Here is an 18,654-nt window from a genome sequence, read left to right as displayed (position 1 = left end):
GATCAACGAAAAAGCGCCAAAGCAAATGCGACGTGTTTTGAGGGCAGGTCGTGTACTGCCTCCTGCCACGGGTTCCGGTGGTGGTGGCTACGTGTAATTCTAAGTGAAAATGGCAGATAGATTTAAAAAATACCCGGACAGTGGTGCGAATTTACTGCTAGGGGCCGCTCCGGAGTTTAACTTTAACCTGCCCTTCCTGCCCGTGAGCCAGGCCGGTGGTTCGGCGCTGATGACAGGAGGTGAGACTCACGAAACCGAGGGGGATGTGTAAACTTTAGCCCCGTTAGCTGCTAATTGGTTAGCCGGTGTTTTTGCCCTCAGCTGTTATTATGCTGCAGATATGATTCCACATTTAACCTGCTCATTGCCTGGTTGAATTAGGCCTGTCAGATCTGGTGCTGTTTTTGCCTGGGAATCAATGACAAATTGACAATCCCACTGTATTTCTTTTATTCAGATGATTGTTGTCCACTCTTTCCCTGTAATAAAAGGGGTAATACTGTGTGCTGAAATACTAAATGTTACTAGTAATACTTGTATAATCTGGTCCATTTAAAATAGAATGCAATTGTTTTGTAAATGCGTGGAGAAAAAGGGCAGTTTTGCAGTAATGTCTGTCAAATAGCCCCAAGACTGCTGTGGCCATATAATTGGGAATTAATTAATACTGTTCTATGATATAAGAGCTGCAACAATTAATCAACATTTTTATAACAGACAGCAACATTGTTAGGTTACAATGTTGAAAAAAAATACTATATGTCTGGTTTTACATCATTATTACAATTTATTTGATCATTTTCTCCGTATAGAAGCCTTCAGACACTATATTCAAACCTTTATTTGGCTAAACATGCATTCAAATATTCTCAATGTTCAGTAGAAATAATCGTCTGACTTGTTGACCAATCAAATAATTGTATGCGGACTAGGCCGGTACTGAAATAATTCTATAATTCTATTTGGCACAACCAGTGTGACTGGGGGCATTAGTGCTCCTTGAGGTACTGTAAGGTGTGTCTTTAAATATGAGTTAACACGTTCACACACAAGTTCACTGAATTATTTACCTTTTGTCCCGAGTTCTGAGCAAGAAGTGCGGCGTATAATATTTTTTTAATCATTTAGTTAGTGTTGAAAAGACAATGTCAAGGTGTTCCTGTCTTGAAACCGCCCCCTTGTTATCTGACCTTGAGTCCTGTCTTTTGTATCTAGATGATTCCGTCGGCGAAGAGGACAGTTTCGTGGGACAGACTTCGGATAACGGCCCCGCCCCCTCCACATTTAACTACTTCTCAAACCCAGTGTCCAGCGACCCGTTTGCCTCCATCGGTCAGCCCTCATGTCCACCCCAGACCCTCTCTCAGAGCTTCTCCCCCGCACCTCTCTCCACGGGTCTGTCCTCCGCCCCGACCGCGGTCTCCATGGCTCCTCCTCCTCCTCCTCCTGCCGTCTCCCAAATGCATCCTCCCTCTGCGTTCGGTGCGGGCGTCGCCGTTTACCAGAGCCCGATGGGACGGCACACCCCGCCTCCGAGCTCCATGACCCCGCCCCCTCCGCCACAGCCGCAGCCTCAGAATCACAACCCGTATCGCCACACGCCCTCCAGCAGCCGAGCCAGTCCGTACATGGCGGCGCCGGAGGTTCTGCCCCCGACACACGCCGCGCCGCAGGCTCAGTATCCGTACGGCGCCCCTCCGCAGACGTTCGCCCCTCCTCAGGCGTTCGGCCCTCCGCAGGCGTTCACCCCTCCTCAGGCGTTCGGCCCTCCGCAGGCGTTCGGCCCTCCGCAGGCGTTCACCCCTCCTCAGGCGTTCGGCCCTCCTCCAGCACAGAGTTTCACCAAGGTAAGCGGCTCATGTGGTGTTTATGAGGGAAAGTATGTGAAGGGGAATCTTTGTAAACAACGGGTCCAGGATCTATAGTCTTCTGTGTTTACAATGACAGTCACTTATTGTAATGTGTCTCTCCTCTGTCTCTCCTCTGTCTCTCCTCTGTCTCTCCTCTATCTCTCCTCTATCTCTCCTCTGTCTCTCCTCTGTCTCTCCTCTGTCTCTCCTCGGTCTCTCCTCGGTCTCTCCTCGGTCTCTCCTCGGTCTCTCCTCGGTCTCTCCTCGGTCTCTCCTCTATCTCTCCTCGGTCTCTCCTCTGTCTCTCCTCTATCTCTCCACTGTCTCTCCTCTATCTCTCCTCTGTCTCTCCTCTGTCTCTCCTCGGTCTCTCCTCGGTCTCTCCTCGGTCTCTCCTCGGTCTCTCCTCGGTCTCTCCTCGGTCTCTCCTCTATCTCTCCTCGGTCTCTCCTCGGTCTCTCCACTGTCTCTCCTCTATCTCTCCACTGTCTCTCCTCTATCTCTCCTCTGTCTCTCCTCTGTCATTATTCTTTATTTGTTCTTGCCTCGCTCTGACGTTGATTAAATGACACGGAATGGAAACAATAAAAACTAATTTAACCATCAGTTAAATTATGCTACACTCACTTTTGAACCTGCTCTTCTTCTTTCTTGGTGTTTTATGGCGGCTGGTATCCAAGTCCACTCTTCTTCTTCTTCTTCTTTGGTGTTTTATGGTGGCTGATATCCAAGTCCACTCTTCTTCTTCTTTGGTGTTTTATGGTGGCTGATATCCAAGTCCACTCTTCTTCTTCTTCTTCTTTGGTGTTTTATGGCGGCTGGTATCCAAGTCCACTCTTCTTCTTCTTCTTTGGTGTTTTATGGTGGCTGATATCCAAGTCCACTCTTCTTCTTCTTCTTCTTTGGTGTTTTATGGTGGCTGATATCCAAGTCCACTCTTCTTCTACTTCATCTTTGGTGTTTTATGGTGGCTGATATCCAAGTCCACTCTTCTTCTACTTCATCTTTGGTGTTTTATGGTGGCTGATATCCAAGTCCACTCTTCTTCTTTGGTGTTTTATGGTGGCTGATATCCAAGTCCACTCTTCTTCTACTTCATCTTTGGTGTTTTATGGTGGCTGATATCCAAGTCCACTCTTCTTCTACTTCATCTTTGGTGTTTTATGGTGGCTGATATCCAAGTCCACTCTTCTTCTTTGGTGTTTTATGGTGGCTGATATCCAAGTCCACTCTTCTTCTTCTTCTTCTTTGGTGTTTTATTGCGGCTGGTATCCAAGTCCACTCTTCTTCTTCTTCTTCTTTGGTGTTTTATGGTGGCTGATATCCAAGTCCACTCTTCTTCTTCTTCTTTGGTGTTTTATTGCGGCTGGTATCCAAGTCCACTCTTCTTCTTCTTCTTCTTTGGTGTTTTATGGTGGCTGATATCCAAGTCCACTCTTCTTCTTCTTCTTCTTTGGTGTTTTATGGTGGCTGATATCCAAGTCCACTCTTCTTCTTCTTTGGTGTTTTATGGTGGCTGATATCCAAGTCCACTCTTCTTCTTCTTCTTCTTTGGTGTTTTATGGTGGCTGATATCCAAGTCCACTCTTCTTCTTCTTCTTTGGTGTTTTATGGTGGCTGATATCCAAGTCCACTCTTCTTCTTCTTCTTCTTTGGTGTTTTATGGCGGCTGGTATCCAAGTCCACTCTTCTTCTTCTTCTTCTTTGGTGTTTTATGGCGGCTGGTATCCAAGTGTTACATTACCGTCAGACTTGATTCTTTAGACTTTATCCTTTAGACTCCTCCAAGTCCACTCATTTGAGGATATAAAGCACATGCAAGTAGAATGTGTGTGCATTCTATTCCTTTCCGCTTTGATCCCGGGGCTTTGAAAACAATGAAACATAAACGCAGAGGTACGAGTCAGCTCTGTGTCTGTGTGTGACGGTCATGGACCCTCAGTGGTAAAAGTGATCCACAGTCATGAGACAGGGGTGGATACTTTTGTCATCTCCCAAGGGGGGCGCGCCAGAAAAGGTTAAAACAATCAAAGCTGTTGAAATAATCAAACATCTTATGTAACTCATCACTTTGCATCGCAACAACCTAATGACATTTTTCCATCACAGTCTGTTATAGACAATTATAAAAGATGAGATGAGACACTATTTCCACAAGACAAGATTTAATATTTGTGTCGTTGTAGCACTTGGTTTTTGGAACTAAAACTTCTCAAGAGACTTTTAATCCAGCTCAATTTGTCACTCTATCATTATTTTATATAATTGACATCAATTATCAATACAAAGCAATAGCAGTAGTAAATGTTGAATTAAACTATGAATATGGTTTATTGCAGCCTTTTAATGAACCTCCACCATGTAATGACGCTGTAATTGCAACATAGATTCCTCTGCGATTATCTGGTAACTACTATAATATTAAAGTGTATGACAAATAGCTTCTTAAGAGGTTATGTAGGGCATAATCAGATTTTACGATAATCAATCCATGTATTTCTTTATTTATTCATCCATTTTTATGCTGCCGGCTGCTCAACTGGTGAGAAAACATAATGTAACTTTAAAATAAAAGCTTACACGTCCATACGCACACACACAAACACGCATCCCTGGTTAGATGGGTGTAGTAGGTTATGATGCGATTATTTTAACAGTTTACAAAAAACATAACCATAACAAATGAGTACGGTCCACATTTTATTATCAGTCCAATATATTTTTCTTTGTTTTTTATGTTCTTGTCCTGCCTAGTTTCTATCTTTCTTCAGTCTTATTCATTCATTATTCAAGCCACTTTTCAAACATCATCTTATAAACAGCAATTGAATGTGCTTTTATGTCACGTAAAAAGAGAAACATAAAAAGCATGACTAAAACATAAAAAATAGTGAATCTGTCGTAATAATGCATTTGAAAATAGCCGAGTTGTTGTCGTAGATAATATTCCCCTGTTTATTAATGAACAGTGTGTAATTAATTGAAGTTTGTGTGCCTTTTTAGCCCCCTCCCTCACAGTTCCCGCCCCCCGTGGCCCCCGCTGCGTCCGGGGCAGTGGTCCCGGCCGGTCACATGATGCAGTACAACTACAACGTGTACGAGACGGTTCACCCGCACTGGTTTTACTGCAAACTGGTGGAGTCCAAGAGCGTGTGGCTGCCGTTCAGCATCATCGACTCGCTGCAACTCGAGGAAATCTACAACTCGGGTACGACTTGAATACTTTGTCGTAGTGTCCGTAATAGTGGAGGTAGTAGTGCTGTCGTCGTGCTGGTGCTCGTATCGTTAAGGAGAAAATTGGCTTTATATTATTATAGACTACGGACTCAAGAATCTGGACCATGATTTAATACTTTATTTCTGTAACCTTTACATTTTAGAAGAGCCACGTCTGGTCTGTCATGTCTCCAGTAAAGATGCACTTTTTTTTTTACATTGCTTTTACCTCGTGAGGAGCTAAAAATGTTTATGATGAAGCACATTGTTTGATTTATTGTATTATTATGTATTTATTATGAAATTGTTGTGCCGTAGTTGATCTTGTCCAGCGCATTGTGGCAGTGACGGCTGTTTGTAAATGTGCTTTGTAAAGACACTCGACTTTGACCTTACTCCTGTTCGTTTTGATCTTAAATTGGACCAGGGCTTCCCAAACGTTTGAGAGCGGGGCCCCTAAAGAACTCTGCAACTGACTCGCAACCCCCACAGTAAAAATAAAATTGATGCAGAGCATAATTTAAACAGGAAAAACATGTTAAATCAAGCTTAATATTGTTTATTTGACTTGGACCTAATTTCACTAAATCATACTGTTTTTTCAATTTAAAAAATGGATCAAATCAAGGTCATCATTAGCCTCGCGACCCCCAAGTTTAGAACCACTGAATTAGACAAATGTTTGTTTTTTATTCCATATTGAAGCACTGACAACAATCGTCATAATTTTTCATTCAGCTTGTTTAATATAACCACTCCAACGCTTTTGATGCTTATTTCCCTTTTTTTTTTTTTGTTCAGTCCAACCGGACCCCGAAAACGTGATCGTCCGCACCGACGGCGGGCGCTACGACGTGCAGCTGTACGACCGGCTGCGGACCTCCGTGTACTGGGAGGAGGAGCCCACCGAGGTCCGACGCTGCACCTGGTTTTACAAAGGAGACAACGACAGCCGCTTCATCCCGTACTCGGAGGAGTTCAGCGACAAGCTAGAGGTTTGTGCCGCGACAATTCATGACACACGATCTACTGCTGCAGGAAAGATCACGATACAGACCATTGCTGTGGATAATATTCTACTAATACTAGTAATAATAGAGTAATAATCCTTTTCCGAGCCTTGGTGAGTTATGAAACGGAACGGACGGGACCGAATCACTTGCGTTCACATGTTTATTTCTTAATTGAAACATAAATATCCATAAATAAGCAAGTTAAATCATGCTGCTGACACAAACCGAAAATGAAACGCATAATCAAACTCTAAATTAGTCAGCAGTATCTATAATGAGTCATAGAAGTTAATAATTGAACCTCTACAGCTCTGTGCGATCATACATGCACACGATAAGTATTGAGCATCGTTTATTTATTGCAAGTATCTCATATTTCATAACTAAAGTTTTTTCATAAGTGATGCCAAAACAAAAATCCAACTTCCCTTTAAAAGTGCATGTTGACAACAAACTCCTCTGCCTCTTCCTGTTTCGAAACAAACTCGGGATGATCACTTTTCCCACTGTCCACACTTTATTTTCTGTTAAACAAAGCTTGGATTATCACTGCACAGTAATGAAATATGTTTTAATAAATCTAACACGTTAATTAATAATGGCTTTGCTTAAATTAGCAATAGTACTATGTCTCTGTAAGTATTAAAACACATTCAGACTTGCAGTACATGTATAGAGTAGAGTTAATGTGTTGTAGGGACTTGCCAAAACAGAAAGTGGCGTTTATTATTATTATTATATATTATATATTATTATATATCTGTCCGTGTTTGTTCTACTTCTCCAGTCACGTTCCTCTTCATTGCAACAAAAATATGGCGTGTTCAACAACATAGAACTGAAACATATGGCTTAAACTTGAGTGTCTACGTGAGCTGAAAATGTTTTAGAATAAATGTAACACTGAAACATTGTGACCGGTCTCGATATCTTCAGCGTGAAAATAATCGTTTTGCTTTGTTGATTTGGATTATCGCACATTTACAGTAATTAATTCCCAATCTGTTGTCGGTATAATGTTGAAATATTACAGTTTTAAACACACAATGTTTTACACTGACATAAACTCTTCATCTCTAACGACAGGTCGAATACAAAAGAGCCGTGTCCACAAACCAATGGCACCGCCGGCTGGAGTTTCCGTCCGGAGAAACCATCGTCATGCACAACCCGAAGGTGAGCCCGCCCCCCGGCCCCGCCTCCTTTGCGTAAACAGACGCTCAAACCTTCTCCCGTGTCTCTCCGCCTCAGGTGATCGTGCAGTTCCAGCCGTCCTCGATGCCCGACGAGTGGGGCACGACGCAGGACGGACAGACCAGGCCCCGAGTGGTCAAGCGCGGCATCGACGACGACCACGATGAAGTGCCCGACGGTAAAACAGTCGCTAGCATTTTGTTTGCGGTAGAAGTTTAAAAAAACCCTTTTGTGATGTTTTTCTATTTATATTTCCAACTTCTCTCAGGTGAGCTCGCGACTGTGGACCATCTGGTGTTCATGGTCCACGGGATCGGCCCCGTGTGTGACCTGAGGTTCAGGAGCATGGTGGAGTGTGGTGAGCGACTCATTTCATACTGTTGGTCACTAAACTATACGGTAATATGGCAAAAAGAAGAGAATCACAAGTGTTTGTCACCCAGATTTCTCGTTTTTCGATTAAGATTTTTTTTTTTCTATCATAAACAAAATAAAATGTCTGTCAGTATTAATTTAGCTGAACAAAGCAGACTTTTAACCATTTAACAGAAGAAAATAGCCCAAATTATCCTGTATACTCATAACCCAAAGCATATCACTGACAATTATAGCAGAATTGATCTCCTATTATATTAAAATGTGATTAATTTCTCAGCCCTACGTTTCAATTTTGTAAGTAATGATTTCAAGTAGAATAAATTACATGTATGTCTTGAATAAAATGACATATTACTCTTATATTACTTAATGAATACATGCTTATGTGTTTTTTGTGTGCAGTACCAGTCTCCGTGCTGCTAAATGTCATTGTTCATCACTTGCTGGGTTGTGTTATGAATGTATTTTTGAACCTTCAGTGGACGACTTCCGCAGCGTTTCCCTGAAGCTGCTGCAGACTCACTTTAAGAAGCAGGTTGACGAGCACAACATCAGCCGCGTGGAGTTCCTGCCGGTCCAGTGGCACACGGCCCTGCACGGAGACGCCACCGGAGTGGACAGGTCAGAGGAGAGACACCATCACCACATCATGATATTTAATTTGTTTATTTGAAGTGGGACCCATGTAAATATGCTAAAAAAGGCTCATTTCCATCTGTAGTTAGTAACCTGGTAAATTTTACTAAACTCATATTGTAACTGCAGGATTGAGTCAAAGTTTTCTCTCCCACATCCGCCCAAAAACACACCTCATCATACCGTGATATTCATTTGCGTAATGCGTTTATTTGTCTGTTAGCGCGTCGTCGTCTTCTTCATCTTCTTCTTCTCGTTGTTGCAGGCGGATAAAGAAGATCACGTTGCCGAGCACCGGGCGTCTGCGTCACTTCACAAACGAGACTTTGCTGGACGTGCTTTTCTACAACAGCCCCACGTACTGCCAGACCATCATGGACACGGTCGCCATGGAGATGAACCGCCTCCACGCGCTGTTCATGGAGCGAAACCCCGACTACAGAGGATCAGTGTCCGTGTCCGGCCACAGTTTAGGTAACGCACGCTTCATATCGTGTGTCTTTGGCTAATACTGATGATCTTCGCTTGAGCCGAGAGGTTTGACTCAGGCAAATTTACTACATTATAAAGGTGTAGTTTTGCTGCCCGCTTGGTTTCCACGGAGATGCAGTAGCGTTGCCTGGGCTGTAGAGCTGTAGTCGGCTAAAGAAACTTTTGTTCAACACGATTTGTCGACTAAAAGGGGCATAACTCTCGCAAAAGTGCTGACGTTTCTCTGATTTGACCTTGTATCTGTCCCCAAAGAGCATGGACAGCGCCACGAGATGACAATTACAACATTCATGCAAAAAACACAAGTAAACTGCGTATTTGTCCGTTAAAAGGCAGGTTAAACCCACAATAGGCCTGCAACTAATGTTTAATTTGCTAAGAATTGCATCAAAATGTCATGGGAAACATGTACAATTAGATGTAAAAGAAATGCTGATCAAAAACCCTGTGTATTCTCGATGTTTTCGAGTCGAGACGATGATTATTTGATACAAAGTTGACGATTATATCAATTCGATTTATCCATTTAAAGGTCAGTTTGTTGCAATTCATTAATTTTTAACACTGTGCGGTTTCCTTTTACTGCTGTTATTAAAAAATCCTTTCAAATCCCCACAAAATCTCTAGTCAACTAATTAACCCAGACGTCATGGACCTATGAATTGACTTAACGACTAAAGCTCTTTCAATTTTGCACGACTCGCCTGGAGGTTTGCTAATTACAGCCTTTGTTCTTGGCTAATTACAATCGTACAAAAAATGATGTTGTCAATGTTACAGCGCTGCCTTTTGCAAATGTGAGTAAGTAAGGTTTTAAAAGACAAACGGTACATCGCTACAAGTCTTCAAACGGCGCTTTGTTTATTTTCAGCAGGCAGTAAACCTCTAAAACGGCGATACAAAGTCACTTGCGTCACCACTAATCTGATGTTATTGACGATCGACACGTTTGCTCTTTTTCCGTTTGGGTTTCCGCAGGCTCTTTGATTCTCTTCGATCTTTTGTCAAACCAGAATCTCGGCTCGTCGATGCCAGTCATTCCCACGGCCAATGGAGTTGAGCCACAGGTCAGAAACATCCGCATGCAAAAGAATTACTAGTTCTTATCCATTGTTTGCTACGGTTTTTAATTTACAAACATGTGCAGATATAATCCACGCACAGCAAAACCTACATGTGGTTTCTTCTAAGTTCTGCCAATTCAACTTATTACAGCATTTTCTGGAGTATAAGTCGCACTGGAGTATAAGTCGCACCAGCCAAAAAATGCATAATAGAGAAGAAAAAAACATATATAAGTTGCACTGGAGTATGAAATGCTGTTGCAAGTGTGAAAATAACAAATAATATCACATATAAGTCGCTCCGGAGTATAAGTATACAAGTATAAATATAAGTATAAGTCACACCCCGGCCAAAACTATGAAAAAAGGTTCTAGTCCGGAAAATACAGTTCTTGACACTGTGAAACTAACATCATCACTTTCATTTTTATTTTATTTATTTTATTTATTTTATTTATTTTATTTATTTTATTTATTTTATTTATTTTATTTATTTTATTTATTTTATTTTACCTTTATTTTACCTTTATTTTACCTTTATTTTACCTTTATTTTACCAGACAAAACTATAATCTTATTCACAATCTTGTCCTATGTAGGAATATAAACACTAAAATAACTGTAAAAAAAATACTTAAGTTGCTGCTTGGATGCGACTCTAATAGTGTTATTTATTTGACCCGTGGCAGGTTCCAGCCGCAGCAGCTCAGATCCCTCCTGCCGTCACTCCTCCTGCTGAAGACGAGCCCAAAGAGGAGCCTAAAGGAGACGAGTTCCAGGACCTCGGCGCCGTCCTGGAACATCTGGGACTGTCCGAATACAACGACACCTTCGAGGAGGAGAAGATCGACCTGGAGTCTTTTGTGAGTCCGGCCTCTGCCATTCAGGACGTACAATATTCCAAAAAAAAAAAGCTTAATAATGCCGTAACTACAGTCCTTTACATTATGTTCATGATCTTTTCTCCAGTTCATGTGCACAATCGATGACCTGAAAGACATGGGAATCCCACTCGGTCCCAGGAAGAAGATCGCAAAGTTTGTCAAGGAGAGATTAAGCAAACAGGTAAGTTTTTAATTTTATAATACAACCACGTCTTGTCATGCGTTGTCTTGCTGTTGTCTTCGTCTTTTCTTTTATGTACTGTCATCTGTGTGAAGGTTGATTTGTGAACGGAATATAAAAATACGTATCCAGCTCCTCTCAATTGTACATTTGCTAACTTGAATGTTGAGTTTTTTTCTCAGCGAGTCCAGGAGATGAACTGAATCAGTCGACAGTGAAAACCTCTTTGATTTATATGTTTTTGTGCGTTTCATTTCAGGCAGAGGAGAAGACTGCGGTGGTGAAAGAGCTCCCTCCAGTGGTCGCTCCTCTAACTGCAGCCTCTGTCCCTGAGCCGGAGAAGACTCTCCCTCTCGGAGTCTCTTCCGTCCACGTCAACTACAGCTACTTCAAAGTCGGCACGGGGCAGGTACTTTGATTTGAGAGGGAAACGGCTCGCCATCAGACGCTAAAGAAAACACCATCAGACGCTAAAATAAACACCATCAGACGCTAAAGAAAACACCATCAGACGCTAAAGAAAACACCATCAGACGCTAAAATAAACACCATCAGACGCGCTAAAGAAAACACCATTAGACGCGCTAAAGAAAACACCATTAGACGCGCTAAAGAAAACACCATCAGACGCGCTAAAGAAAACACCATCAGACGCTAAAGAAAACACCATCAGACGCTAAAATAAACACCATCAGACCTAAAGAAAACACCATCAGACGCTAAAATAAACACCATCAGACGCTAAAGAAAACACCATCAGACGCTAAAATAAACACCATCAGACCTAAAGAAAACACCATCAGACGCTAAAATAAACACCATCAGACGCTAAAATAAACACCATCAGACGCTAAAATAAACACCATCAGACGCTAAAGAAAACACCATCAGACGTGCTAAAGAAAACACCATCAGACGTGCTAAAGAAAACACCATCAGACGCTAAAATAAACACCATCAGACGCTAAAGAAAACACCATCAGACGTGCTAAAGAAAACACCATCAGACGTGCTAAAGAAAACACCATCAGACGCTAAAATAAACACCATCAGACGCTAAAATAAACACCATCAGACGCTAAAGAAAACACCATCAGACGCTAAAGAAAACACCATCAGACGCTAAAGAAAACACCATCAGACGCTAAAGAAAACACCATCAGACGCTAAAGAAAACACCATCAGACGCTAAAGAAAACACCATCAGACGCTAAAGAAAACACCATCAGACGCTAAAGAAAACACCATCAGACGCTAAAGAAAACACCATCAGACGCGCTAAAGAAAACACCATCAGACGCTAAAATAAACACCATCAGACGCTAAAGAAAACACCATCAGACGCTAAAGAAAACACCATCAGACGCTAAAATAAACACCATCAGACGCTAAAATAAACACCATCAGACCTAAAGAAAACACTATCAGACGTGCTAAAGAAAACACTATCAGACGTGCTAAAGAAAACACCATCAGACGCTAAAGAAAACACCATCAGACGCAAAAGAAAACACCATCAGACGCTAAAGAAAACACCATCAGACGCTAAAATAAACACCATCAGACCTAAAGAAAACACCATCAGACGCGCTAAAGAAAACACCATCAGACGCGCTAAAGAAAACACCATCAGACGCCCTAAAGAAAACACCATCAGACGCCCTAAAGAAAACACCATCAGACGCCCTAAAGAAAACACCATCAGACGCTAAAGAAAACACCGTCAGACGCTAAAGAAAACACCATCAGACGCGCTAAAGAAAACACCATCAGACGCGCTAAAGAAAACACCATCAGACGCGCTAAAGAAAACACCATCAGACGCTAAAATAAACACCATCAGACGCTAAAGAAAACACCATCAGACGCTAAAATAAACACCATCAGACGCTAAAATAAACACCATCAGACGCTAAAATAAACACCATCAGACGCTAAAATAAACACCATCAGACGCTAAAATAAACACCATCAGACGCTAAAATAAACACCATCAGACGCTAAAGAAAACACTATCAGACGTGCTAAAGAAAACACCATCAGACGCTAAAATAAACACCATCAGACGCGCTAAAGAAAACACCATCAGACGCGCTAAAGAAAACACCATCAGACGCTAAAGAAAACACCATCAGATGCTAAAGAAAACACCATCAGACGCACTAATGAAAACACCATCAGACACTAAAGAAAACACCATCAGACGCTAAAGAAAACACCATCAGACGCTAAAGAAAACACCATCAGACGCTTAAGAAAATGCTATCAGACTAAAAGCAAAATGCTATCAGTTGCAAAACAAAATGCTATCAGACGCTAGTCATAACATCATAAAATCGGACTATTGTTGCTGAAACTAAATATTGTTTTAAGAGTCTGGGAGCAGTTCAATAAAACTGGGACCATATTTTTCAATTTCTCAAAGCACACTTTATGGTTTGAACCTTATTTACATGGCCGAGAGCAACGTGTGATAGTTGATAAAAGAAAATCTGCTGTATGTGAAATTAAGACCGGCATCCCCCAGGGAACACTCCAGGGGCCAGTTCTCTTCTGCCTAGTTGTAGTTTCGGTGCCAAATCATTTCCCTGCATTTACATTTGTTTGATTTGATTTTCTTTCAGTAATATTCCGGGAACCAACCTAATTTCACGTCATCATTTTGCAACCATTTTCTTCATAATATTTTTTATTTTTCTAACGAGTTCGGGGTCTTTTGTTTAACGGTTGTAACTGTATCGGTCACACAGCAATGAATTTGGAATAAACAACACTGACATGATGAGGAATACTGCAGTCGTAGCCTTCAAGGGGTTTATGCAGTATTGTTTCCAATTATTAGACAATTAATTAAACATAAATATCAAACATTTGCATTCTCGTGGAAAGTAAATATTTCTAGTAAAACCAATTGTGTCATAGTACTTGTCTTTTTGTATTTCATTTAATCTTGTTTTCAATGCATATTCAGTTTCTGCGCTGTATGAAACTGGTCTTGTAGTACTTGTCTTTGTGTATTCTTCTTGTATTGTATTGGTCTTGCAGTACTTGCAGTACTTGTGTGTAACTCTGGCCGTTTCCGCTCGTCCTCAGGTGTCCGTAGTGTATCATAATCTGGACTTTGAGCCGGTGAGCTTCTTCGCGCTGGGCTCTCCCATCGGCATGTTCCTCACAGTGAGAGGTTTGGAGAACATCGAGGAGACGTATCATCTGCCCACGTGCAGGGGCTTCTTCAACATCTACCACCCGGTACGTCACGTATTGTACCACAGAGGTTCATTTATGTGGTTTGGATCCACACAAGCTTTCACCCAATCGACTGTTTGTCTTTCTTTAGAATACGATGTCAGCAGAATGTCAATGTTATTGAGGCAACTTGAGGGGAAATTATGTAAACTATAGAACATTTTCTCGTTTGTTCCTTCTTTTTAGTGTTTTGAACAGTAAAAGGAGAACAAAACACAAAAGAACAGGACTGACCTCAGATCTTAGTCGTTACTACTACAAAATTAGCAACAATTTGGACTTTCCAGGGTCGAAATGTCAGTCAGTTTGCTTCACTATTAAAAAAAAAAAAAAAGGATATGGGGGAAATTTGAGCCTCAGAATTAGCTATTTAAAACGGTTTAACTTGTGGTAAAGTATGTAATATATCTGTAAAATGATGAATTATTGTAGTATTATGTTGTGAGTCAAGTATTTGTCAACTAAAAATCAAGATCTTGCCTTCAAAAAAATGCTCAGTGTCTAATAATCTCCTGTAATTAACCAAATAATATAAAATACAACAGTAAATGTCTTTAAACTGAGCTGACATCCCCCATGTGGTTTTCATTTGTCTAAACTCCCTTGATTTTTCATATTTTGTGATATTCTGAAGCTAATCCCAGGTTCCCCTTTAAAATCACATTATGTTGCTCTTCACTATTTGTTACAATAACTTCAAACACATTTACATCCATAAAAACAATCTATACGTTGTTCCGAAAGGTGGAACAGGAAGGGATTTCTTTGTAGTAAACATGTTATAATCGAATATTGCATTAAATGATTAAAACGTGTGTAGATATTAGTCACCTTTTCCCACAATGCAACGTACCAAAATCTTACAGTTGTAGTTTCCAGCCAGACGAATGCGACCTGAACATTTTCAAATGGTTTTATGAGTTCTTTATAACCATAATAAATGTGTCGTTGCAGTTGGACCCGGTGGCGTATCGCATCGAGCCGCTGATCGTGCCAGACCTCGGCCTGAAGCCCGTTTTAATCCCACATCACAAAGGAAGAAAGCGGCTGCATCTCGGTAAAAACACAACATTTACTACGTTCTCGTCTTCGGTTTCAGTTTCCTCGCCGTAGCTGCTTGGAATTAAATGCTCATCGTTTTGCTTCATATCATTAAGAAAGAAATCCCCAAAACAAAACCAATTGCAATGGCAAGTTAATTGTTTTATTTGCTTTTGCGTGTAATAAATATTGATGAGACTCAGAGGAAATGGCTCCTTTTATGTCGGGAGCTAATTATGTAACTTTGTCTGGTGGTTATTGCTTTCCCCATGATGTTCCACAGTATGGCATTAAACTCTATCTGGCATTTATTATATTAAACGAAACATTAAATGATACTAAAGCAAATTGCACATGACAAATTGACAAAGTCTGACAAATGTTAAATTGACAATGTTATCTTTTTATTTTTCCATAAATCACCATTGGTACCTTTTTAAACTTTAAGATTATTAAACGCTTCAGACTCAAGCTGGTCTTTTATTGAGAGCAAAGTGTATTTTGTCTGCGATACTTAACTTCTGGTTTGTTTTCCTCAGAGTTGAAGGAGAGCCTGACGCGAATGGGCTCAGACCTGAAGCACGGTTTACTCAGCTCTCTGAAAAGCGCCTGGCAAACTCTGAACGACTTCGCCCGCGCCCACACGTCGTCCGCTCAGCTCCAGGCTCAGCTCGCCATCGTCGCCAACCAGATCGAGGAGGAGGAGGCGAGCCGGGCGCGGCAAGGTCAGTGGACTGGTACAAGGCCGACGAGGGTGGCAGTTTTATTCCCGTTGCTTTCTGCGTGCAGTTTGCTTGGGAAAATAAATACTAATAAAGTATACTCAAACTTTAGTTTACATTTGTTCGTCACCGATTCTTTTTACAAGAAAAAACATAAGATAAATACCACCCTGAAATATCATGCACTCCAATGTGTGTAAATTGGACTAAATGGGGATTTTTTCCTGGACGATGCGAATATTTTAGAACTTATAGCTGCTCTGATAGTTTGTAGGGAAAAAAATATATAATTCCGAAAATTAACCACCCTGTTTTACAACTAACCAATAATGAAGCAGCGTAATCACTTTGAGCACTGAAGTGTTACAATAAAGCAGGGGTGTCCAAACTTTTTTCATCACGGGCCGCATTTTGAAACTTATACCGGGCACAGGGCCACAAACAACTTAACAATGTCGAATTTATTGAAGTGAATCATTCGAAATTTTGCATTTGATGTAATTGCGATGAGTCTCCACACCTTTAATTAGACCTGGAACATTAATATTAGGTTGGTATAACATCAATATGCCCGAATTTTCTAAATTTCACAGTAAAAAGTACTACTTTTTGTTGTCTGGGCCAACATAGCAGGAAGCTGGAGGGCCAACAAAAATTGGTCTGAGGGCCGCATTTGGCCCCCGGGCCCTAGTTTGGACATGCCTGCAATAAAGCTCTGTCTTTTCTTTAAGCCCAAACTAAAATATCGACCTCTGCAGGAGATTTAAAGGTCAATATCTTAATAACAGCTCCAAACCAGGGCCACAAAGTCAGGATTAAACGGAACCTTATTGACCTAAACCTGTTTTGCATTTTGTCCAGAGGAGAAGCGGGACATGGAGACCCCGGAGCCGCCGAGGGAGGAGGAGCCGCAGGTGAAGATCGGGATGTTGAACGGAGGAAACCGGATCGACTACGTTCTTCAGGAGAAACCCATCGAGAGCTTCAACGAGTATCTGTTCGCTCTGCAAAGCCACCTCTGCTACTGGTACGGACTGAGGGTTTAGCCTAAAGTCATATTAAAGGTCCCATATCGTGCAAAATCCACTTTGCAGAGCTTTTAACCTTCTTACAGGGCTATCGGTATCTCATATGTGCCCAAAGTGTTTTTTTTGATTCGCACGCAGCTTCAGCCCATCCTCCAGGAAGCATTCATATTAATGAGCATATATCATCACCAAAAGTCATTAACGAGCTTATATGATCACCAAGTCATATTAATGAGCTTTTATCACCACAGTCGTTAACAAACTTAAATCACCACCAAAAGTCATATTAACGAGCTTAAATAATCACCAAACATTTGAAAATGAGTGCCAGCAGATGGCCTTGAAAATAAAGTCACTAACACGGATAAATAAGTCTTTTGATCCGGTTTATTGCATTTAGATTGATGGAAAATCCAGCTAAATCCAATGTGAAATTAGTAGCCATAGAAGTCTAATGTTTTTAACGTTTTGCAATACATATTTAAAGTTAATTGTCATTGAATTGAGATCGACACTGCTTTAGCAATTATACATCCAATCTATGAAGTGCCCTGCCATTTTAAAATCCTTTGTGTTTACATTTTGAGCAGTGAAATTCTATATTTTTTCTTTTAAACGGCAATTATTAAACATCCATCTCTAATATGTTCAGCAAATTCATATTGAAAGATATTTTATTTATTTCTACCAAGACAAAAACTGACAAAAGAAAAAGTCAAGCCCTCAAATCTAATGTTTTTCACTTCCCTTTTACCTCGATAGAAACCCAATGCCTCGTTTAGTTTTTTAAATCACTCAATCATTATTATTCGCACAGGAAATCTAACCATTTTCCTTTGTTTCCGTGCGTTTCCAGGGAGTCGGAGGACACGGCGCTGCTCATCCTCAAAGAGATCTACAAAACCCTGGGCTTCCATCCAGAACAACTCACACACTGAAACATTCGGGACAAAAGCTTTAGTTTCTCGCACGCGGATCATGTGTTTTCTTACGTTTCCATGTAGTTTACTGTATTAAAAAGCTATACATGCCATTTTGTCTTAATTAAGAGACGCACATGAGCCGCCAGATTTAAACTTTATATGATATTTTATAGATAAATTATAGCGGGGGTGGAGTTTACTGAAATTGTATGAAATGAAATGTAAAATGAAGACTATGAAGCAGAAGGATTAATGCAGCTGGGTTTATTTTATGTCCACAATTCAAAATAAACATTCTTTTAATGATGTGGTGGGGGATGAGTGGAAGACGTTTCTCCCGCCAAAAGAGAATATTTACGAGCACTGAGATGTTTGAAGAGGCATTCAATCACAGAAGAAATGAGGATAAATAAAGCCTGCTCTGAACAAACGTGTCCTTTTTAATCCTTTCACAGCTGTTTCATGTTGCAAGAAAAAAAAAAAGTTAATCTTTTTTTAACTAGTTTTCTTGACACGAGTAGTTTTGAAATATTGATTTAGAGTTATTTCATTTGCAGGTTGAATTGAGTCATTTTATTCAGGGGATTAATAAAAACATTGAAAAGCCATTTTTTGCTTTTGAAAATAGTAATTGATCAATACAAGAGGAAAAATATCGATATTTTTCACCAAATCGCTGTAATTCTGTATAATTTTTCTTGCTTTAAGCTAAATTATCCACCCATGGAGTAATAATCTTTACTTATTTGGAGTAAAAATGTCTCCAATTCTAGAACTCAATAAAAT

At 40.7% G+C, this 18,654-nt stretch overlaps 1 protein-coding gene across 1 annotated transcript; it reads left to right on the top strand.

Annotated features, from left to right (window-relative positions):
- The first annotated feature begins 41 nt into the window (after positions 1 to 41).
- On the top strand, positions 42 to 18,174 carry sec23ip (SEC23 interacting protein). The gene is made up of 18 exons (XM_072437613.1): positions 42 to 239; positions 1,216 to 1,847; positions 4,854 to 5,058; positions 5,868 to 6,061; positions 7,166 to 7,255; positions 7,331 to 7,451; positions 7,542 to 7,631; positions 8,131 to 8,272; positions 8,553 to 8,761; positions 9,758 to 9,846; positions 10,533 to 10,706; positions 10,813 to 10,908; positions 11,168 to 11,317; positions 14,002 to 14,157; positions 15,109 to 15,211; positions 15,735 to 15,920; positions 16,779 to 16,944; positions 17,802 to 18,174. Exons 1-18 carry the CDS (start codon positions 110 to 112, stop codon positions 17,881 to 17,883), a joined length of 3,015 nt encoding a protein of 1,004 aa, XP_072293714.1. The 5' UTR covers positions 42 to 109; the 3' UTR covers positions 17,884 to 18,174.
- Positions 18,175 to 18,654: the final 480 nt, after the last annotated feature.

This window comes from Eucyclogobius newberryi, unplaced genomic scaffold, assembly GCF_026437365.1.
Source record: "Eucyclogobius newberryi isolate DKJ021-1_F unplaced genomic scaffold, fEucNew1.0.hap1 SCAF_8, whole genome shotgun sequence".
Classification (NCBI taxonomy): domain Eukaryota; kingdom Metazoa; phylum Chordata; class Actinopteri; order Gobiiformes; family Gobiidae; genus Eucyclogobius; species Eucyclogobius newberryi.
This window is presented reverse-complemented; position numbering and strand designations above follow the sequence as displayed.